At 43.0% G+C, this 23,773-nt stretch overlaps 1 protein-coding gene across 1 annotated transcript in view; it reads right to left on the bottom strand.

Moving 5' to 3' along the window:
* Positions 1 to 23,773, bottom strand: part of DGKK (diacylglycerol kinase kappa) — a 174,401-nt gene that overhangs the window by 8,751 nt on the left and 141,877 nt on the right. Inside the window, exons 13-25 of the mRNA XM_027534554.1 lie at positions 20,642 to 20,733; positions 19,658 to 19,757; positions 18,469 to 18,688; positions 16,582 to 16,686; positions 15,853 to 15,949; positions 13,612 to 13,719; positions 10,131 to 10,227; positions 9,754 to 9,861; positions 9,003 to 9,116; positions 8,521 to 8,655; positions 4,485 to 4,645; positions 3,653 to 3,794; positions 2,292 to 2,378 (exon numbers count right to left, since the gene is read on the bottom strand). Of these exons, the coding sequence (XP_027390355.1) occupies positions 2,292 to 2,378; positions 3,653 to 3,794; positions 4,485 to 4,645; positions 8,521 to 8,655; positions 9,003 to 9,116; positions 9,754 to 9,861; positions 10,131 to 10,227; positions 13,612 to 13,719; positions 15,853 to 15,949; positions 16,582 to 16,686; positions 18,469 to 18,688; positions 19,658 to 19,757; positions 20,642 to 20,733 (1,566 nt within the window). The remainder of the gene's footprint in view (positions 1 to 2,291; positions 2,379 to 3,652; positions 3,795 to 4,484; positions 4,646 to 8,520; positions 8,656 to 9,002; positions 9,117 to 9,753; positions 9,862 to 10,130; positions 10,228 to 13,611; positions 13,720 to 15,852; positions 15,950 to 16,581; positions 16,687 to 18,468; positions 18,689 to 19,657; positions 19,758 to 20,641; positions 20,734 to 23,773) is intronic.

The raw sequence follows: 23,773 nt of genomic DNA, 5'->3' as shown, positions 1-23,773 counted from the left end.
TTACAACTAATGAGTTAGGACAGTACAGGGCAGCCCAGGTGCACAGGACACGTGTGTGCACTTGTGGGCTGGGGATCGGCGGTGACAGGCAGACACGCCATCACTTGGGGTAAGGGGGAGAGGGGCAGGGGCCCTTGGGGGCATACTTACAAGCAATGCTCAAAAGGGATTTGGTAGGCAAACCCACAGCCACAGAGTAAAATGAGGAGCTGGGGCCTTAGAAAATGATTCCTGATCATAATAGGAGAGGAGTAAAATGGCTTCCTAAGAACTTCCTATTTGGTACCTAGAGAATCAGGCTCTGAAAAACAGTACATCGGTGGGCCTGAATCTCGTGCTATATTCTCTTGTCCTTCTGGCTCCAAGAGAGACCTTGTCCAGGACTCTTTTCTGAGATAAATGTGCAAACTGACTCAGGGGGCTTTGTTGCTCACTTCTTGTTCCTGTTCGAACACATCACTAAGTCAGTTTGCCGAATAAGGGAAGTGGGAGTTACTGGGTGGGATTTTCTTCATCAAAAGGCTACAACCCTCTCCCGACACTGAGCTCCTTATTGTCCTCCTCCTTCAAAGGGAGAAATAACAACATTCAAATGAAATAAACCTTATGTCCATGTCACCTTCATGATATGGCCTTTCTTAGCTTCCATTTGTACCCAGGTCTCATTTGGATGTTTGTATGTGTGTGTGGGTCCTTACCAGGTCCTTTATTAAGTGTGGTATGTGCTCAGTTTGGGTTGTTGGCTGGTATAAGTCAATTTTCATGAGCCCATGAGCCTCAGGAAAGCCTGAGTGTCAATGAGAGGCCAGGCTCCCATATTTCCTGCTGCTCAAATTGGCAAGGCCATTGAGCTCTACCTATATATAGAAGGTACTTCTGGTGCTGTCTCTAAAGGCTGAAACTCTAGCCTGGGGCTCAGATGCTGGGACAGTCTGGCCTGATTGTCTTTGCCACTCTGCCACCTGTGCAGTGTGCCAATTAGATGTGCAAATGGAAGGGGGAAGTGGATGCCCTTCTTCCAAATCAACTCAGAGGCCCCTCTTCAAATAAACCTTAATTAGATGAGAAGCAAGAACAGCATCTTCCTCAGGGCCTTAGCAGTGAAACTCAAAGTGGGGTGGTCATGTACAGTTGACTCATTAGCGCACACTCACCAGGTGTGCCTATGGGCTCTGCAGTATGAGAAATAGCAACTCTTCTTGTAGCTCAAAAACTGAGCCTCAGTCCATTTTCCCTACCACTGATAAAATCTACCATCTGTCAAGCTGCTAGGCAGAGCTAGGCACTTAATAAACAGTAGTTTGTTTAATCCTCACAACAACCTGGAGAGGTAGAGATTACAATCCCTATTTTGTAGGTTGGGAAACAGAGGTGAAGTTACCTCATACAGATACTGTTATGGATTCATTTGTGTCCCCTCCAGAAAGATATCTTGAAATCCTAACTTTCAGTACCTCAACTATTGGGAAATAGGGTCACTGAAGATGTAATTACTGAGATCATTGGCCTGGTCTGGACCCTGGTGTAGGGTTGGCCCTCATCCAGTATGACTGGTATCCTTTAAGGAGATGGCCATGGGAAGACAGAAGAGAGCACCATGTGAATATGGAGGATTGGAGCAGTGCATCTGTATTACAAGCCAAGGAATGCTCCAAACACTGCCAACAAATCACCAGCAGCTAGGAAGAGGCAAGGAAGGATTTCCCTACAGGTTTCAGAGGGAACATAAGCCTGCTGACACCTTGATTTCAGGCTGCTAGCCTACAGAACAGTGAAACAATGACTTTCTGTTGTCCAAAGTCACCCAGGTTTCACTGTTTGTTACAGCATCCTTAGGAAATTAATACAGTTAGTAACTGGCAGATTTGAACTCAGAGACCACCAATTTCCCCCACTGTTTCTTACTCTCTTCCCACATGGTGAAAGACGTATTATGGAAACTTGGGAGACATAGAGCAGCTCAAAAGAGCTCACCCTTTTCTACTGAAGCTGTATTGGGTATAATGAGAACACCCTACTTCTGTTTGGTCTCGTATGGACCTAAGTAACATTTGCCAAAGAAGAGGGGGAGATTTTTCTTCAAGGATATGATAGTTCCTATGGACTCGCATAATTTATGAAGTGACATGATCGATAATAACTCTAGGTGAGGATGATGCAGCAGGGACTGCCAGATAAAACCTGGGCAAAATGCTCCTACATGTTTTCCAATGCCTTAGAACCAAGTGCAGACTGTGAGCAACTTCAGATGGGATACATTGCCCTCCCTTGTTCCAAACCCATCCACTCACCAAGTTTTCATCCAGGAAAGCTTTGGTGTCATCGTAGAGCCCTTTAAGACTAAATGTAACATCTACTGCATCATTTCTGGTTAAAGTCTGAGAGGAGAAGAAAAGAAAGGAAGGGAAAGGACAAAGAGAGAGAAGTTGTTGGTTAGTAAGCATGCAACTGGCTTTTCTGCGGGAAGGTAGGGGCAGGCTAGTAGGATGTGGCTGTAAGTGAAAAAGTAATATTCACAATATAGCACAACTAATAGTTCAGCATGGGCACCAACCAGTCAAAACTGATGCCAGCTATCAACTATAAGTGCAGCTGTACTGGTGTGTCCTATGTAGCGACAAAGGGCAACTTTGCATTTATCATCACTGATTGAGTACTCTGGGTATAGGGAAACACAAAATATGCAAACCAGACATAAATTTAAGGCCACTTCTTGCCACTAGCTGCTGCTGCTGCTGCTGCTAAGTTGCTTCAGTCGTGTCTGACTCTGTGCGACCCCATAGACAGCAGCCCACCAGGCTCCCCCATCCCTGGGATTCTCCAGGCAAGAACACTGGAGTGGGTTGCCATTTCCTTCTCCAATGTATGAAAGTGAAAAGTGAAAGTGAAGTCGCTCAGTTGTGTCCGACTCTTAGCGACCCCATGGACTGCAGCCAACTAGGGTCCTCCATCTATGGGATTTTCCAGGCAAGAGTACTGGAGTGGGGTGCCATTGCCCTCTCCATGCCACTAGCTAAAGCCGCCTTTTCCAAGGAATGTGGAATTAGGCCTAACCATCTCTCTTCTTGAAACTCCAGGCCCCTTCCAACGAAGATCTGGCCCCCCCATAAATAGGTAGCCTATATTTTAGGAGATCCTGATCCTGTATGTGGCCCTTTTGTATGGTTTTTCTTAGCATAAAGTTACTTTTAAAAAACATCACTTAAAAATCTTCTGCCAGTGGGTCAAGTCACGAGATGGCACATTTAACATCAAGCATCCTAATCTGGACCTTTCCCTCAAGAGGAAAACCAAGGCAGCCTGGAGTTCAGGTTTCAATGACAAGTATCGCCTTAACAGGTTATACAGGGATCCACCTAGGATGAGGAAGGGCCAAAGCCAAGTTCCTCTCCATTCACAGGCTATTTCTCCTTGAGACCAGTGTGGTAGATAGCTCTCAGGCTGATGAAGTCTGCTATGGGATTCTCCCAGTAGCCACTCTGAACCTGTAACAAGTCAAGGAATATCTGCCTCTCTTTCTATTCCATCCATCAGTTTCCTGCCATGTCATTTGCTCGGGCTTTCTAGCCAGCCTCTGGTTCCTCTTCCTTCCCTTCTATTCCCTTTCCTATTTGGTTTACTCCTTTCCTTCATCTGCCCCTTCGTCCCTTACCTCAATGGGAGTGCAGGAAGCTGCAGCTGTCTCATTGCCACTCTCTTGTTTGTAAAATACATCGTTTAGGGTGTTAGCACTGGCATTCACAGAATCCATGAGGACAGACACATGCTGGTGGACCTTGCTCAGGTCAGTAAGTCTGTAATAAAGCAAGGACAAATAAATGAGTCTAGAGTTCTGAAGGACTTCTGGTCTGAGGTACTTGTGAGGGTTAGGATTAAAAGTAAAAATGAAAGCTCTGAGTACCTGAATTGTATTCTTTACTCCCTCCTATTATTTCTACTCGTTTCTAGGTAGCCACTTATGCCAGAAAATGTTTCTACTCTTCTATAGGTATTCACTTTTGTCCATTCTTTTTTGGGGGATCTTAGTTCCCCAACCAGGGGTGGAACCCCGGGTCCTGGCAGTGAAAGCACCAAGTCCTAACCACTGGACTGCCAGGGAATTCCCACTTTGTCCATCCTTATCTCACCTGAATTAGATACTAGGTACTTTGGAAGAGTGGGAGGCTAGAATAGAGGAAGGAGCTGATTCCAGAAACTCTAAGGCCTTCCTGATATTTAAGGCCAAGGATAAACATTTTAAATCCTGTTGGGTCTGGGGCAGCAGGAAGAGATCAAAATTCATCTTTGGACTTAATGGGAGAAGTCCAAGCTGACCACAAAGACTACTTCCTGTCTGGATTGTTAGAGTCCCTTTCAGTCCTCAGAGCTCTGGGAAAGACTCCTTTCTGAGGTCAGGCTCTGCAGTAGCCTATAGACACAAGTTGGCTTCTTCTCCCCATCCCTTCTTGGGATTTCCAGGCCTGTATCTGGGCCAGACCACTTACCTGCTGATGAGGTTTTCTGCAAGCCGAGTTAAGTGCTGTATCTGGGCATACTCCTCATCAGAGAGGCTATCTTGAAATTCCTGGGAATCCAGCTGGGGTTGAGAGGCAGCTTGGATTTCAGCATGCTTGCACTCCCACATTTTCATTGAGTTCTCAAAGTCCTGGAAATGAAGACAGTGGCAGATCCTAATGACTGCTGTTAGCTAAGAGGGCACATGACAGGTCTGTATGTGAGTCTGATATGTGTGGGTCAAGGGGAATGAGGGCCCCACATATTCCCTCATACACCCATCTCCACACTTTATACATCTGTCCAACATTTTATTCAATGTCTTTAATACTAAGCACTTATAGTTTTGTTGTTGTTTTTACTGTTACAATGCCAAGTCTTGGGACAAGACGCTTGAATCAGACAGATGTCTGCCTTCCAGAAGCTTCTATAGGAAGGCATCACGATCAGTAAGACAGTAGAGCCCATTTCATGCTCCCTTCTTTGCCGAACCTAGGCAATATATGCTGATGGATTTTAGAGCCAGATGTATCTAATTTAACTTTGAATTGTGCTTCTGTCATTCACTAGTCATGTGACTTTTAGAAAAGTATTTAACCTCTCTGGTCCTTATTTTCCTCACCTGTAAAATGGGAATAAGTGTATGTACCTCATAGAAAGAGGAGAGTAAAAAAGTTGGCTTAAACCTCAACATTCAGAAAACTAAGATCATGGCATCTGGTCCCATCACTTAATGGCAAATAGATGGGGAAACAGTGGAAAGAGTGTCAGACTTTATTTTTTGGGGCTACAAAATCACTACAGATGGTGATTGCAGTCATGAAATTAAAAGACACTTACTCCTTGGAAGGAAAGTTATGATCAACCTAGACAGCATATTAAAAATCAGAGACATTACTTTGTCAACAAAGGTCCATCTAGTCAAGGCTATGGTTTTTCCAGTAGTCATGTATGGATGTGAGAGTTGGACCATAAAGAAAGCTGAGTACTGAAGAATTGATGCTTTTGTACTGTGGTGTTGGAGAAGACTCTTGAGAGTCCCTTGGACTGCAAGGAGATCCAACCAGTCCATCATACAGGAGATCAGTCCTGGGTTTTTATTGGAAAGACTGATGTTGAAACTCCAGTGCTTTGGCCACCTGATGCGAAGAGCTGACTCATTTGAAAAGACCCTGATGCTGGGAAACATTGAGGGCAGGAGGTCAAGGGGACGATAGAGGATGAGATGGTTGGATGGCATCACCGACTCAATGGACATGAGTTTGGGTAAACTCCGGGAGTTGGTGATGGACAGTGAGGCCTGGCATGCTGCGGTTCATGGGGTTGCAAAGAGTCGGACATGACTGAGTGACTGAACTGAACCTCATAGATTGTTGACAGGATCTATTTGAGAGAATATATGTAAAGTGCCCAACACAAAGCAGGTAGTTTATAAACTAGACATCCCATCCCTTCACTAGTGCTGTGTCTATGGACTGTGCATAGGCCACAGTGTAAGAAAGCCTGTAATCACTGAACACTGATCAACAATGGCTCCTTTTTAGCTTTAGATGGTTTAGCTGAGGTGGGTGATATTTGTGAATGCAGTATTTTAAGATGCCGTGAAAGTGAAAGTCACTCTGTTGTGTCCAAATCTTTGCAACCCCATGGACTATACAGTCCATGGAATTCTCCAGGCCAGAATACTGGAGTGGGTAGCCGTTTCCTTCTTCAGGGGATCTTCCCAACCCAGGGATTGAACTCAGGTCTCCCTCATTGCAGGCGGATTCTTTACCAACTGAGCTATCAGGGAAGCCCTTTAAGATGCCTTATCAGTTCAGTTCAGTCGCTCAGTTGTGTCCGACTCAAACTCATGTCCATCAAGTCAGTGATGCCATCCAGCCATCTCATCCTCTGTTGTCCCCTTCTCCTCCTGCCCCCAATCCCTCCCAGCATCAGAGTCTTTTCCAATGAGTCAACTCTTCGCATGAGGTGGCCAAAGTACTGGAGTTTCAGCTTTAGCGTCATTCCTTCCAAAGAACACCCAGGACTGATCTCCTTTAGAATGGACTGGTTGGATCTCCTTGCAGTCCAAGGGACTCTCAAGAGTCTTCTCCAACACCATAATTGAAAACCATCAATTCTTGGGCACTCAGCTTTCTTCACAGTCCAACTCTCACATCCATACATGACTACTGGAAAAACCATAACCTTGACTAGACAGACCTTTGGTGGCAAAGTAATGTCTCTCCTTTTTAATATGCTATCTAGGTTGGTCATAACTTTCCTTCCAAGGAGTAAGCGTCTTTTAATTTCACGGCTGCAGTCACCATCTGCAGTCATTTTGGAGCCTAAAAAATAAAGTCTGACACTGTTTCCACTGTTTCCCCATCTATTTCCCATGAAGATCATGGGATGCCATGATCTTTGTTTTCTGAATGTTGAGCTTTAAGCCAACTTTTTCACTCTCCTCTTTCACTTTCATCAAGAGGCTTTTTAGTTCCTTTTCATTTTCTGCCATAAGAATGGTGTCATCTGCATATCTGAGGTTATTGATTTTTCTCCCAGCAATTTTGATTCTAGCTTGTGCTTCTTCCAGTCCAGCGTTTTTTCATGATGTACTCTGCATATAAGTTAAATAAGCAGGGTGACAGTATACAGCCTGATGTACTCCTTTTCCTATTTGGAACCAGTCTGTTGTTCCATGTCCAGTCCTAACTGTTGCTTCCTGACCTGCATATAGGTTTCTCAAGAGGCAGGTCAGGTAGTTTGGTATTCCCATCTCTTTCAGAATTTTCCACATTTTATTGTGATCCACACAGTCAAAGGCTTTGGCATAGTCAATAAAGCACAAATAGATGTTTTTCTGGAACTCTCTTGCTTTTTTGATAATCCATTGGATGTTGTCAATTTTATCTCTGGTTCCTCTGCCTTTGCTAAAACCAGCTTGAACATCTGGAAGTTCACGGTTCACATACTGCTGAAGCCTGGCTTGGAGAATTTTGAGCATTACTTTACTAGCGTGTGGGCTTCCCTGGTGGCTCAGACGGTAAAGCGTCTGCCTACAATGCAGGAGACCCGGGTTCAATCCCTGGGTTGGGAAGATCTCTTGGAGAAGGAAATGGCAACCCACTCCAGTATTCTTGCCTGGAAAACCCCATGGATGGAGGAGCCTGGTGGGCTACAAGTCCAAGGGGTCGCAAAGAGTTGGACACAACTGAGCGACTTCACTTTCACTTACTAGCATGTGAGATGAGTGCAATTGTGCGGCAGTTTGAGCATTCTTTTGCATTGCCTTTCTTTGGGATTGGAATGAAAACTGACCTTTTCCAGTCCTGTGGCCACTGCTGAGTTTTCCAAATGTGCTAGCATATTGAGTGCAGCACTTTCATAGCATCATCTTTCAAGATTTGAAATAGCTCAACTAGAATTCCATCACCTCCACTAGCTTTGTTCGTAGTGATGCTTTCTGAGGCCCACTTGACTTCACATTCCAGGATGTCTGGCTCTAGGTGAGTGATCACACCATCATGATTATCTTCGTCATGAAGATGTTTTTTGTACAGTTATGTGTATTCTTGCCACCTCTTCTTAATATCTTCTGCTTCTGTTAGGTCCATACCATTTGGAACCTAAAGATCCTATTCAATGAAGAATCTCTTGTTGAGGGAGCAGATTTCTCCATAACCACTGAGGTCTTTAGCTCTCTGTGCATTGTAAGAATGAGGACAACTTTGTTGAAAACCACAGGAGGCAGCTCCTTGTCTCACTCTCTTGGACAGTGCTTTGCAAGTGTCTCTACGTACGAGAGTATCTCAGAGAGCTTGTCTGCAAATGCAAGTTCCCAGGAAATACCCTTCCCCATTCTGATGCAGTGGGACCTTGTGGGGCCTAAGAATGAGCATCTCTAACAGGCACCCAAGGTGATTCTGAGATGTCATGCAGACCTCCCTTTGAGAAATTCTGCCTGACTGGAAGCATTCAGTACTCAAGTGATAGCTGTAGATGAGACAATGGAGGAGCCCAAGACGAGCCTTCCTTTCTTACCCGATCTCTGGTCAACATCTGAGCGGTGTTCTTGTATCTAATCTTGATAAGGCCTGGCCTCTGAACCCAGGCCTCTCCATCCACCTGTACTGGGACACCTTCTTCACCATTGATAGTTATCATCACCTCACGGCACTGCCAGAGAAGAGAAGGAGGGAGAATGGGGAAGAAAAATCAGGCAATGACTATAGACTAATCTGATAATCTCACAGTCACAGCCTAAATGTGTATCTGAACAGGATCAGCAAAATTGTGAATCAGACTATCCCAGGGAGGAAACATATGTTTGCTATAGACTTTTTGCTCCTTTGGTTCCTACCACCTCTATTTCTAACCTCAGCCAGCACCTTGCTGCCTACCAGATACCCTACTCCCTCCACTCTGCCATTCTTATACCTGGTTAATTCCTGGGAGCACCCCACATCCTATGTTGTAGCCACAGAGCTCAGACCCTTTCTGGTGCCCACCCAGCGTGTGCCTACCTGGGCGATGCGATGATGATACAGGTTGATGATACGAGACATTGCCATCTGTACAGAACCAAAGATTGCCACTACCTCTAGCTTCCCGTCATCTATCGCAGGAGCCTCATATTCCTGAAGAAAAAGAACTGTGTCACATATCTCACTCTTGAAGAACCATACTTTGTCACAAGCAGGTATGCTTTGAAAGCTCATAGTAAAATAATTTTTTCTAGCTCATGAAGAGTGGAGAAACTACTACATTATGAAAAGGGGAAGGATGAGGTCAGGAAGCCAACTTGGGAGAAAGGCACTGAGACCTAAACTCAGCTCCTTTTGAGATCACAACTCTTAGCTGGTTCCCTCCCTGTCCAATATAGCATCATAAATCCCCAAAGCCACTGGTCTCATGGCCTTCTTGGGTGAGCTCAGAGGAAAGGATTCATGACCAATTTCTCAGGAGATTTTATTGATAGACCTCCGTAGAGAAAAGATCATAATGTAGTCAACCTTTCAAGGATCTGTCAGGCTTGAGAAATGGAAAATTCAAAGTCCATGCAACACGGAAGAATTGATCTGATCCTCAGGTTTTTGGTTGATTCTTGTGCTATGGGGTGGTAATTGCCTTAAAAATACTCATCATACAGCTGCTAATAATGGTCCCCAGCCTGCCTCCTTTTCCCCCACACTCCAGTCAGTTCAGCTCTCCTTTCTGATAGACTTTAGAGGGGTCAAGATTTTTCTCCCTCCCCATTCCCTGTTCCATACTCACTGTGGTTGCCGTGCTGCTTCCCCAAAAGTTGACGCCTCCGGCATAGCTGGTAATGTTGAGCACTACAATGCCTTGCAGATTTGGCAAGGAGATGGCCTCTCCATCACACTGAAAGAAAAGAGTAGCCCTTATTGGCTGGCTCTTCAGATACCAGTGTGAAGGCATATTTACAGACATGGGGGAAGGGCTCTGTCTTCTTGTCATGCTATCATTTTCTTATCCATAAAATGGAAACCTATCTTCATGCTTTACTCCCATGAGTGAGGATTAGAGTTAAAGCTTGAGAAGAACTAAGGATATAGAGGGAAGTTGATTCCCAAGGTCATGATATTTCCTTTCTTGATGCCCAGGAAGGATCATCCTCTTTTTCTACTGACCTCCAGGTGCACTCGTTCTTCCAGTTTCCTGTAAGAGCGCTGAAAGAGTTCCTTGCTTCCCAGAAGGCCATACCACATCTTGTTCTTAAAGCGGCTACTACAGGGAGATAAAGGTAGAGAAAGATAGTCAGAGGGTGAATAAAGGTAAACAGATGAAGAAAAGTAAGACGAGATACCATCTTATTCCTCAAGTGCCTTGTTATAGGGAGGAGTCATGGTAACGTGACACAAGAGGGAATGCTAGGATAGTGTAACTGGAATCCTTATTCATACACCAGCTGTAATGGGTTCCTGGGTGTCCTTGAGACTTCAGCGTCCCATTGATTTGTCACTTGCTGTTGATACTGGTTCAGTTTTGCAAGAGATAGGCTATATTTTAAAATAAAGCTCATAAAAAGCTGTGAGCATAACTGGCTTGTACGTGTTAAGTCACTTCAGTTGTTTCGACTCTTTGCAATCCTTTGAACAGTAGCCCACCAACTTCCTCTGTCCATGAGGTTCTCCAGGCAAAAATACTTGAGTGGGTTACCATGCCCTCCTCCAGGGGATCTTCCTGACCCTGGGATCGAGCCTGCTTCTCTTATGTCTCCTGCATTGGTTTCTTTACCACTTGCATCACCTAGGAAGCCCAACTGGCTGGTACATACCAGCAAGTGCCACTCTGGGAGATCAAGATTTTACCCTCTTGGAATCAATTTCATTTGAAATATGTGACAGACTGAAGTTTCTTTGAAGCATAACTTTTCTGGCAAAGTGGAGGGATTTTGTAAGACCTGTATCTCAAAGACTTCAGTTCAGTTCAGTTGCTCAGTCGTGTCTGACTCTTTGAGAACCCATGGACTGCAACACGCCAGGCTTCCATATCCATCACCAAATCCTGGGGCTTACTCAAACTCATGTCCATCGAGTCGGTGATGCTATATCCAACCATCTCATCCCCTTCTTCTTCTGCCTTCAATCTTTCCCAGCATCAGGGTCTTTTCAAATGAGTCAGTTCTTTACATCAGGTGGCCAAAGTATTGGAGTTTCAGCTTTTAGCATCATTCCTTCCAATGAATATTCAGGACTGATTTCCTTTAGGATGGACTGGTTGGATCTCCTTGCAGTCCAAGGGATTCTCAAGAGTCTTCTCCAATACCACAGTTCAAAAGCATCAATTCTTTGGCACTCAACTTTCTTTATAGCCCAACTCTCACATCCATACATGAGTACTGGAAAAACCATACCTTTGACTAGATGGACCTTTGTTGGCGAAGTAATGTCTCTGTTTTTTAATATGCTGTCTAGGTTTGTCATAGATTTTCTTCCAAGGAGCAAGAGTCTTTTAATTTCATGGCTGCAGTCACCATCTGCAGTGATTTTGGAGCCCAAGAAAATAAAGTCTGACACTGTTTCCATTGCTTCCTCATCTATTTGCCATGAAGTGATGGGACTGGATGCCATGTTTTCTAAATGTTGAGTTTTAAGCCAGCTTTTTCACTCTCTTCTTTCACATTCATCAAGAGGCTCTTTAGTTCTTCTTCACTTTCTCCCATAAGGATGGTGTCATCTGTCTATCTGAGGTTATTGATATTCTCCTGGCAATCTTGATTCCAGCTTGTGTTTCATCCAGCCCAGCATTTTGCATGATATACTCTGCATATAAGTTAAATAAGCAGGGTGACAATATACAGCCTTGACGTACTCCTTTTCTGATTTGGAACCACCCTGTTGTTCCATGTCCAGTTCTAACTGTTGCTTCTTGACCTGCATATAGATTTCTCAGGAGGCAGGTCAGGTGGTCTGGTATTCCCATCTCTTTAAGAATTTTCCAGTTTGTTGTGATCCATACAGTCAAAGGCTAAACACTTAATTCAGTGCTATAGAATAGAGCTAAGCTTACTAGACAGACTGTAGAGGAGGGCCCAGTGGAGAGAATATGGGACAGGTAAGGATATCAGGAGACTTGTGGTGGAGGTGGGAAGAACAAGGTCCTGCTCACTGTAGAGTCTCTGATAAAAGCAGGCAGGATACTCACAATCCCTAGAAAGGCTGGATAGAATCTACTCTGAACTTTCAAAGTAGAGTCACAGAAATGAGCCACCACAAGGCATGGGTTTTGAAATGTAACAAGGCTAGCACAATATTATTTGCACTCTGCTTTAAACCATAAGTTCTCTGGACACTTTAGTTTCCTCATCTATTAAAAATCAGAGCTTAGTTATACGGAAATGCAAAATACCTAGAACAACTAAGACCATTCTTAAAAAAGAACAAAGTTGGAGGACTTTCATCTCCCAATTTCCAAACTTACTATAAAGCTACAGTTATCAAGACAGTGTGGTGCTTGCATAGGATAGATACATAGATCAGTGGAACATACATGAGAATCTAGGGAAAAAACCTTTATATTTAGGGTCAAGCAATTTTTGACAAAGGTGCCAACACAATTTGTTGGGGGAAATACAATTCAAAGGGTAGTTTTTAAAAATGGTGTTGTGGTAATTGGATATCCATGTGCAAAAAGATGAACTAGGTTCTTACCTAACACCACACATAAAAATTAACTTGAAGCAGGTCACAGACTTAAAGGTAAGAGAAAAAAACAATAATTTTGGAAGAAAACAGAGCAAATTTTTAAGACCTTGGGTTAGGCAAAGATTTCTTAGATACAGCATCAAAATCATGGTCCGTAAAAAAAATAAATCGATTAATAGGAACTCATCAAAATTCAAGACTTTTGTATATCATAAGATACCATTAAATGAAAAGACAAGCAATAACAACAAAAAAGACAAGCAACTGGGAAACAATATTTTCAAAATGCTTATCTGATAAAGTACTTGTTTCTCAGTGCAGACCTGTTGTGAGAAAGATCTTCTGGTGGCAGGTGGCAGGAGTGATGATGGTGGATGGAGGAGGTGCTTATTTTTCTTCATAATTTCAATCTACCAGAAGAACTCTGAGGCTGCCTTAGGGTATATCTACAGTACAAAAGTACTGGAAGGTGCCAAGCAGGCCAGCCCTGAATGGGGTAAAATCAGTAGGTCCAGGGGAACCAGGTTAGGAACCCTAAGAACTAGTAGAGTGATCTTTGGTACTTTGCAGCCTTGCCAAGCAAAAGCAGACCTGAAACTACTACTAGGACCTTGTCAAATTCTCAGAGACAGAACAAAGATAGAGAACTGGCTGAATCAAGTCAATGCAATCTGTTTTCACTAACAGTAACACAGTTAGCTGTATTTACACAGCAGTCCACAGGTCAAGACCATGAAGATGGCTCCAAGTTCAGAATACCAGTGCAGTCATCACAGATTTGGTCAACATTTGGGGCAAGCTATCTTATTAGGCTAAGCTTCGGACTAATGTTTTACTTTCAAATGACGGACTCTTTACTTTTCAAAAGAGTTCTGTTGTTGTTTGTGATGTGGGGGATGCAGGAGTACATGTGTGTATTGTGATTGTGTGTTTGCATGTGGGCAGGGAAGTTTCTTTTCCTTACTTGTATTGTCCTGGGTGTTCATCTCTTCTGGTGTTGAATTCCAGAGAAATTTTAGCATCTAGTCCAATTCCAAAATAGTTGTTCATGACACGCTTTTCTTTGAAGCGTCTGAAATTAGCCAAAGGGAAGAAAAGAGTAGACATTGGTATAGGAAAGAAGTGCTATTATCACTGGGCTGCAGACTTTATCTGAATGTTCAAAACCAATGAGCGAAGGCCTGTTCTACATTGGATACAAGGCTTAATATTCTTGAGAGGCACATGCAGATATCCTATTTTGTTAACAAGTAGCTTATTAGCTGTAAGAGAGGATACCCAGCCAGCTGGGAGGATTCAGTGGGATTGAGACTCATAATGAAGAAGTAGTCTTTGGAGACTGTCAGATATGAGTGGCCAATATTTTCTCCACATAAACTAGAGGGAAATAAGAGTCACTGACTTATTCCCAAAAAGAACCCTCAAGTATCTCCTATTTTTTAAAATTTTAAATTTATTTATTTTAATTGGAGGCTAATTACTTTACAATATTATATTGGTTTTGCCATACATCATCATGAATCTGCCACGGGTGTACACGTGTTCCCCATCCTGAACCCTCCTCCCACCTCCCTCCCCGTACCATCCCTCTGGGTTATCCCAGTGCACCAGCCCCAAGCATCCTGTATCCTGCATCAAACCTGGACTGACGATTCATTTCTTATATGATATTATACATGTTTCAATGCCATTCTCCCAAATCACCCTACCTACTCCCTCTTCCTCTCCCACAGAGTCCAAAAGACTGTTCTATACATCTGTGTCTCTTTTGCTGTCTCATATACAGGGTTATTGTTACCATCTTTCTAAATTCCATATACATGCATTAGTATACTGTATTGGTGTTTTTCTTTCTGGCTTACTTCACTCTGTATAATAGGCTCCAGTTTCATCCACCTCATTAGAACTGACTCAAATGTATTCTTTTTAATGGCTGAGTAATACTCCATTGTGTATATGTACCACAGCTTTCTTATCCATTCATCTGCTGATGGACATCTAGGTTGCTTCCATGTCCTGGCTATTATAAACAGTGCATATTAAAATGTATGATGAGAGGAAACTCTGTATTACTGTTTTTAGAGATTTCTGAACTCCTTTTAGCACTTTTACATCCAAGGGCAAAGTGACCACAGATTTGAGGGGGGAAAACCTTATAAAAGAAGGTAGATATATGTAGAACAAAAACAAACAAACAAAACACGCAGTTTATTTGATTCTTTTGCATCCATCCATTAAAACCAGTGGTGTGCTGGAGGCAGTTCATATTAGCTTATGTAAGCTGGTTATGCCTATAATTCTCAACTCTGCAATCAATGACATTGTATCAGTAGCTTGAAATAGGCCATAATGGGAAGGTATATAACAGGAATAAATCAGGGCTTCCCACCTGCCACCCACCTCTGGAAGCTGGTTGTTAAATATTTTTCAGCACACCATTGATCAAAGTATAAGTGATAAGTTCACTGAGGTCTCAGATATGAACTTAAGCCAGTGGCAAAGTGGAGGGAAGTGGGAGTTGAAAATGGGGGGAAGCTGTAGAAAACATATAATTGCTAGCTGTCTTTCCAGAAACTAAAAATAGGTAGTTTAGCTACTTAATCACAGATTTTTTATAATTCACTACTAAACTGACTACATCTTTCATGTAAGATTTGCCTCCCTTGACTATAGTCCAGATATTGGGGTATCTTTGACTGATATCACCAATCTTCTTAATGGAACTCAAAATCAGTGAGGGTGTTGGAATTTGGCTACTGGGAGTATTCTAAAGAGGTAGGGTTACTGAGACAAATGTCTTTACATTTGTTTCCTAGTCCCCTAAATACCCACTTATTTCTTAGCAACTTCAGTTGTTTACTATCAAAGGCAACAGTGAAAAACAGGTCCTTTGAAATGAAATGAAGTTGTGATAATAATAATAATAATAATAATAACTATAATACATATAAACCTAACTATGGATGCCAAAGACTGACCAATGTAAGTACTTTGGATAAATAAACTCAATAAATACAACAAACCTATGTGACAAGTTCTACAATTATCTCCACATTATATGTGAGGAAACTGAGGTTTGGTTGAACTATTTGTGTAAGGTCACACAATTAGTGAGTCAGCATCTGACTCTAGGTATCCTTATTCTACTCTCTCAACCAGAGAAAGGAAGAAGCCATAGAAAGGTAATAGGTCTATAAATACTTACATAGTTTCAGGTGTAAAATGTAAGTGCTCCAAATTGAGGTTTTCTAGGTCTTCACTTTTGAGAGAAGATATAGAAGACAGAGTACCAAGACGAGAACCTAGACACAAAAGATAGCACCTTGGTGTCAGATACAAAAAAGAAAGCCCTTCCCCTACTTTTATTTCACCCTACTTTCTCTGTTGGAACAGAGTCAAGCTCAATGACTTTCTTTTAGATAATATTCAGGGTTCTCATTCCAAAGAGGGATCATCTTGGATGGACAGGGACTTCCACTGAGAGAATAATAAGGCTGGGAAGACTGCTTGCTGGCAGTGAAACAGCTTCAAATCTTGGGTTTCATCAGGCCTTTTCAAAGAGCCTAATGGGGCCATTACTTCTCGAGATAGGCATGGGGCCTTATAGTGTGGGGTTTCTGGAGGAGAAGGAGGGATCTCTATGGCAGAATAAGTGAAAGCGAACATTGATAAGTCATGTCTGACTCTTTGCAACCCCATGGACTGTAGTCCATGGAATTCTCCAGGCCAGAATACTGGAGTGGGTAGCCTTTCCCTTCTCCAACCCAGGGATCAAACCCAGGTCTCCTGCATTGCAGGTGGATTCTTTACCAGCTGAGCCACATGGCAGAATAGGATTAAGGCAAAAGGAAGATGCATGAAAATACTAAAGATATATTCTCTGAGAACTAGAAGACAGAGATGAAGCATAGAATAAAAGGAGAAAGATCCTTACGGTGTCTTGGGCTCATCTGGTTATTATCTTCTGAATCATCTTCTAGGAAGAAAGTTGAACTGAAGTTCTTAACTGATATTGTCTGTCGGCTTTGCTCATCAAGAACTACAGAGAAAAAAATGGAAGGAAGGAGGGAAGGAGGGTTGGAAGAAAGAAAGGGGAGGAAGGAGGAGGGGACAGAGGGAGGAAAGGAGAAAAGGAGGATTGGTCACGTTTCTTGAGCATCTCTTTTGTTAACACCAGTCAGTGTATGGGGAGACAACGGAGACTCCCATTTGATCACCACCTCTGCTCCATGATGCTGTTTATGTTTTCAGTTTTTCTATAGGATTGGCACGTTTCCTTATGTCCATGCTTGAGCTTTCTCTGTTTTACTTGTTACTCTTTTCCCATCACCCAGTAAATGTGGTTATGAGTAGAAGCTTGGGGCCAGGGGTAGGTGGAGCAGGATAGGAAACCCTCTGCTCTTCTAACTCCATTTTCATCCTATTTGCAATTCATTTACTCATGTGCCCTTTGTTCTAAACTTAACCCTCTAGGACCATGGCTTTCTTTCACTCAAATGTCTCACCAATACCCAGAATATTTGAGAAGTTGCCTTCCTTTCACCAACCTATATATTAATATCACATAGCTCAGGTGCTTGGCTTATGCCAAAGCCTATAGGTTCAATCCCTATCCTACCCAGGGGTGCCTTTCTCTGTCCCATGGCCACAAGCTATACTTCTAAACCTGACTTATGTATTAATGGAGCAGGCTGAGTACTAGTCGTGACAGTGTTATGGCTACATCAGATTGATCTGATCCCTGCTCCTTGGAAACTGTGCATGCTAAGTCACTTCAGTCGTGTCTGACTCTTTGTGACCCTATGAACTGTAGCCTGGCAGGTTCCTCTGTCCATGGGATTCTTCAGGCAAGAATCCTGGAGTGGGTTGCCATGCCCTTCTCCAAGGGATCTTCCTGACCCAGGGGTTGAACCCACATTTCTTGTGTCTCCTTCATTGGCAGGCGGGTTATTTACCATTAGCGCTACCTGGGAAGCCCCCATGGAAACTACCTACAGAAATAGAGGCAAAATGGCTCTTTGGTTATTTCACACTGCAGAAGGGATATTTCCTTTTTTTTTCTTAGAAACTTGGCTGAGGTTGTACCTACATGCACCAAGGCAGGAGAAGGTACCATAGGTAAAAGCTAAAGGCCAGCCAAAGGGACTTCCTTGCTACACGAACTACTGCTCAATTCCAATAGCTTAGGTAGAACACACTTGGTGTTAACATAATTTTCTGATCTGTTTTTCAAAGAAGCACTGTGAGAAGAAATGGAAACCAGAATGTTAAATTAAGAAGTTGGAGGGATTGAAAGAGCTTTCATACTCAGTTGGAAGCTTGTAGGTTGTCATGAATTATGGGAAATGGCAATCAATGCCGGAGCTACCAGGACCACTCTCAGGGCCCTTGTGCCTGATGAATACTGTGTAAGACATGCAGAGATGAACACTGTTTTCTTTCTAGAATCATCATAGGCTCAGTGGTTGGAAGGGGATAGGAGCAGGTGGAAAAAAATTCCATGGCTGGAGGTGGAAGCTGACAGAACTTTGAGCCAAGCCTCTAAGCAGCTGTAATTGTTTAGGATGAGTGTTAGTTCCAAAAATAAATAAGTAGCAAGAGTTTAGTCCCTGTGAGGTAGAAGGTGCCAAAGGGGCAACTTATCAGGAGTGAGGCTTTTCAAAGTCAGTCTGAGGACTTTTTTGATGCTTTACGAATGCAGAATCTAGTCAAGTTTGGGTAGTGGTGTCAAATAGAAGACCCAGAGTGAGGTAGATCAGTAACCATCCACAGGAACCTTCTCTTTCCCCTCCCTCAGTCAGCACAACCCTGGAACCTTTACCTTGTTCAACTTGGAATATGATGAGTTTCAACGACTTTTGGAGATTCTGGGCCTTTGTAGCCAGCTCCAACTTGCACTTGGCTATGTGGTCTATTTGAGGGATGGAGGGCTTTCCATCTGCCTTGGCACTTTCTTTATGTGCTTTGGCACTCTTCTCAACTGCTGCATCCTCAGCAAGGATATCAATCAGGACACTGAGCTTGTCGTACATTAAGTCACTCTATATAGGGAATGAGACAGACAGGGCATTGTTGTGAGAAATTCATGCTTGAAAGGACAGAATGAATAGTTAGATAGCATGGAGAGAAGTGCAGAAGGGTAACAGTTGGCCAGGACACTGAGCATAGGAAGCTAAATGTGGGGAGATGAAAGTTTAGGGAAAGAAATTTGGGGTAGATGTGATAGGAGCCAAAGAGTGTTAGGGGGTTAAAGAGACATCATTTGTTTCTGAGCAGCTGCAGGCACCAATGTATGTTGCCTAGTCTTTCTCATGTCCAAATGGTCTGTAAAATGATATGCAATATAGCAAGATTGAGGAAAGATAAACAAACGTTTCTGGATTGGTGTTTTCATGGGCATGCTCCTATGGATACGGATGTGGCTCTGCATGGGTGCCTGGTGTCTGCTTTTGTCTGTGTGTATGTTTGGGGATGTACTGCATGATTATGGCCTGATTCCCAGCTCCATCACTTAATAGTTTGTGAACTGAGGCAAGTAACTTAATCTCGTTGTGCTTTTATATTCTTGAGAAGTTGTGAAGATTAAATAAGTAAATACATTATAAGTGCTTAGAACAGTTCCTGGCACAGAATAAGTGCTATAGAAGTATTAGCTATTATTGTTACTGTTATCATAGAGGTGACCATGGGTGTATTTCTAGCATGTATTCGTATGTAGTTTCAAGAATGTTCTAGTATACAGCCATGTGCATACATGTTGGCATATGCTTGTGTCTAGGTGTGTACAGATGCTTAACAGATGCTTAGGTACATGGTACATGGATAAGCATGTACAGTGCCACTCTTTATTTGGTGAAAGGTGGAAGTTCAATGAGGATTTTCACCATCAGGGAGGCTTACCAGCTGCTTCTCCTTGCCCTTTAATGATTCCCAGTGAGAGGGACATTTGCTTTTATTAAAAAATGGGGCCCTTGCCACAAAGAGTACAAGACAAAAGGATGGAAACTTACTTTCAAAATGACAGACTCTATTGCTGTATTGTTCTGCTTTATCCGGCTCCAGGCCTTTACAATATCAACCACAAAATCTTCCACTGCTGAGCACAGGAATCTGGAAAGATAAGATAGATGGCACAATGTGACATGGACATGAGGTCCAGAGCCCTTCTGTCTTATAATGTCATTAGTTTCCATCTTCCTCCTCTTCCTTCTCCCTCTCTCTTTTCTGATCTCTCCTTTCTCCCTCTCCTTGTCCCTCTCTCCCAACTCCCTCTCCTCTCTTTATTTATTCTGATTCTTCATGTGCATTTGGGCAAATATGCCAGTACTTAAGAGAGTTTAACAAACATTTCTTAGCCCAAATACCAAATTTCCAGAAAACAGAATTCAATTGGTATAACTTGGGTCCGGATTTCATTCTGGGTCAAATCAACTATGGTTCAAGGACCCAGCTAATTTAGTAGAAATATAATGACTTTGGTATTATGGCCCATGTAGGGACTGTTTCTCAAAAAAGAATGTGGTAGACTTGGAAGGACTCCACCAGAGTCCCAGGAGGAATGAATGGCCCACATACGTAGAAGAGGAGAATGTGTTGCTCAGCTATGAGAAAGCAGCAGTAGTAGGCACCACAGAGAATTTTCCAGGTATTAGATGGAAAAGGTATCCCTACTGGAGGGAGCTATGCTATGCTCTTGAGTGGTAATGGAATGTTGTGTTTCCTTTCTGTAACCCCTCTTCCAAATCTGTGGCTTGCAATTTTGTCATTTTGGAGTAGCAGGAGCCCTCACCCCAATCTCATCTTTTTTAAAAATTTATTTTTCATAAACTTCCCACTCAGGAGATTTGAATTAGAAGAAATTTGATTTGGGAAGGTAAACATATGCTTTCTTTGACCTCAACCCCCAAGCTATTAAAATGAGCACCATCTCTGACTGATGAAACAGCCTATGAGAAAAAACACCCCAAAAGGTTGAGAGGCAAAGGAAGACTGACCTGGTTGCGATAATTGTCTCTGTTGGGTACTTGGCCTTCAGGATTTTGTTTAACTCAGTGGATGCAGATTCTAAGTGTTGGATGGCAGCAGCCTAGGGAGAAAATGAGTGTTCAGCCCTGGAATCTTAGCACTGTGACACAGTGTGCTACACATCCCCACCCCCTCACTATTTCCTACTGATGCTTTACCAGCAACACAACTGCTTCTTTGAAAATAATACACTTAAAAAGAATTCTCATTGAAAATCTCCACAGATGATCTTAGATCTGTGCTTACTCTAAAAATAAGAGATGTATATTATTTCCTCTCATTTAAATTAATACTCAAACACTCATGTGAAGGGGTACTGTTTGTTCTATGTTTCAAATGAAAAAACCATCTCATATCACATAGCTAGTAAATAATAGATCTGGGATTTGAACCTATATCTTTCCAACCAGAGTGTCATCTCTTACATATAATATTAAAAATAATAATCATTCTCATGTTCCATCATATCAAACTCTTTGCGACCCCATGGACTGTAGCCCACCAGGATCCTCTGCCCATGGAATCTTCCAGGCAAGAATACTACAGTGGGTTGCCATTTCTTTCTCCAGGGAAAAATAATAACAGCATCCACTTATATAGAACTTGCTATGTGCCAGGCTCTGTTCTAAGATACATATATATGTGTGTGTGTGTGTGTGGGTGTGTATTTTCAGGTAACCTTTATAACAGTCCTATGAAATAAGGCGGAGAAGGCAATGGCACCCCACTCCAGTACTCTTGCCTGGAAAATCCCATGGACGGAGGAGCCTGGTAGGCTGCAGTCCATGGGGTCGCGAAGAGTCGGACACGACTGAGCGACTTCACTTTCACTTTTCACTTTCATGCATTGGAGAAGGAAATGGCAACCCACTCCAGTATTCTTGCCTGGAGAATCCCAGGGACGGGGGAGCCTGGTGGGCTCCCGTCTATGGGGTCACACAGAGTTGGACATGACTGAAGCGACTTAGCAGCAGCATGAAATAAGGATTATTATCCCATTTCACAGAACAGAAAACTGAGGCATAGGAAAAGGAGAGCTGTTAAATGGTAGAGCCAGGATTTGATTCCAGGTAGTCTGGTTCTTGAGTCTGCACTCCTAACTATAACTTATACTCACCCTTCTCTATCACCCTCTGTATTGAGATATATACCAAGATCTGATGATTCTATCACTTGAATATGTTTTAAATATGCCCTATTACCACTTCAGCAGCCCAAATCACCATCATCTTTTGCCTATACAATTTTAGCACTGCCTATCTTTTTTCCTTGCCTCTATGCTTTATTCCTTCAATTGTTTCTCCATATACCACGGAAATATTCTGCTTAACACCTTTCTATTAGATAGCAGAATAGACAGATGGATAGATATGAGATAAAGTATAGTGAAATATTAATGGTAGAATCTACCATTCAAAATTTCCTATATGTTTGAAAATTTCATAATAAAATAAAATGTTCTTCTATAATTCTTACTGTTCTTAGGATAAAAGTTCAAATTTCCTGGGGGAGAGATCAAGACAGATTAGGAGGATATGGAACTCACTTCCCCCATGAACACGAAAAATACGTCTAAATGTGGAGAAAGTATCACTGAAAACGAATTGGAGACTGGCAGAAAGACTTTTGTACAACCAAGGCTATAATAAAGAGCCATACAGAATCCAGTAGGAATGGAGGAGTAGCAATCATGTTGGGACCTGTGCCCTTGGTGGGGGGCACAGAAGATGAAGAGCATTACAAAGGCAGAGAGCCTCCCTGGGGAGTGAGCAGTTCAAGCCACATATTGGGCGCCACATCCGTGGAGTTTGACACCAGGAAGACAGGTCCCCTAAGCGGGTTAGAAAACCAGTGGGACTAATAGGAACACTGTAAGAAACCTAGACTCAGAGGGATTCAAATTAAGAAGGAAGAGTAGGGGGATATGGAACTCAGCTTCCCCCATGAATATATCAAAAATACATCTACATGTGGAACAATTATCACTGAAAACTAACAGGAGACTGGCAAAAAGACTCCTATATAACCAAGGCTATAAGAAAGATCCACACAGAATCACATAGGAAGGAAGAGAATTGATCATGATGGGATGTGTCCCTAGGAGGGGATGTGTAGAAAAAGGGAGACTACATGGGTACATGCCCTCCCTGGGGAGTGAGCAGTGAGAGCTACATATCAGGCATTCCATCCCCTGGGTTCAGCAAAGGGGAGACGAGCCCCCTTGGCTGGTTGGAGGGTCAGTGGGACTAATAGGAGGGCTACAGGGAAGCCTGGACTCTGCTTGGAAGGAGCCCATGAACACTTACTAGCTCCCTAATCAGTGCAGAAATGGTGGGTTGAAACCACCCAGGGCTGACTTGTTTCCTCTGACCACTCTGGTGTGTGCCCCAGCCTGAGCCAAGCAAATGCTCCAGCACCATAAGCAGCTCCACACAGGACTAAGGGCTGCCACAACAAGGAAAAAACTTTGCAGTAAGATGCTATGGTGTCAGTTCAGTTCAGTTGCTCAGTCGTGTCCGACTCTTTGTGACCCCATGAACCACAGCACGCCAGGCCTCCATGTCCATCACCAACTCCCAGAGTTCACTCAGACTCACGTCCATCGAGTCAGTGATGCCATCTAGCCATCTCATCTTCTGTCGTCCCCTTCTCCTCCTGCCCCCAATCCCTCCCAGCATCAGAGTCTTTTCCAACGAGTCAACTCTTCGCATGAGGTGGCCAAAGTATTGGAGTTTCAGCTTCAGCATCAGTCCTTCCAATGAACACCCAGGACTGATCTCCCCCAGGATGGACTGGTTGGACCTCCTTTCAGTCCAAGGGACTCTCAAGAGTCTTCTCCAACAGCACAGTTCAAAAGCATCAATTCTTCAGTGCTCAGCTTTCTTCACAGTCCAACTCTCACATCCATACATGACCACTGGAAAAACCATAGCCTTGACTAGATGGACCTTTGTTGGCGAAGTAATGTCTCTGCTTTTTAATATTGCTATGGTATAACTACCTACAATGGAGAAGAATCTGAAAATAGAATGTGTGTGTGTATAAAACTTTGCTGTACACCTGAAATATTGTAAATAAAGTAAATAAGTAAAAAAGATACT

This window comes from Bos indicus x Bos taurus, chromosome X, assembly GCF_003369695.1.
Source record: "Bos indicus x Bos taurus breed Angus x Brahman F1 hybrid chromosome X, Bos_hybrid_MaternalHap_v2.0, whole genome shotgun sequence".
NCBI lineage: Eukaryota > Metazoa > Chordata > Mammalia > Artiodactyla > Bovidae > Bos > Bos indicus x Bos taurus.
This window is presented reverse-complemented; position numbering and strand designations above follow the sequence as displayed.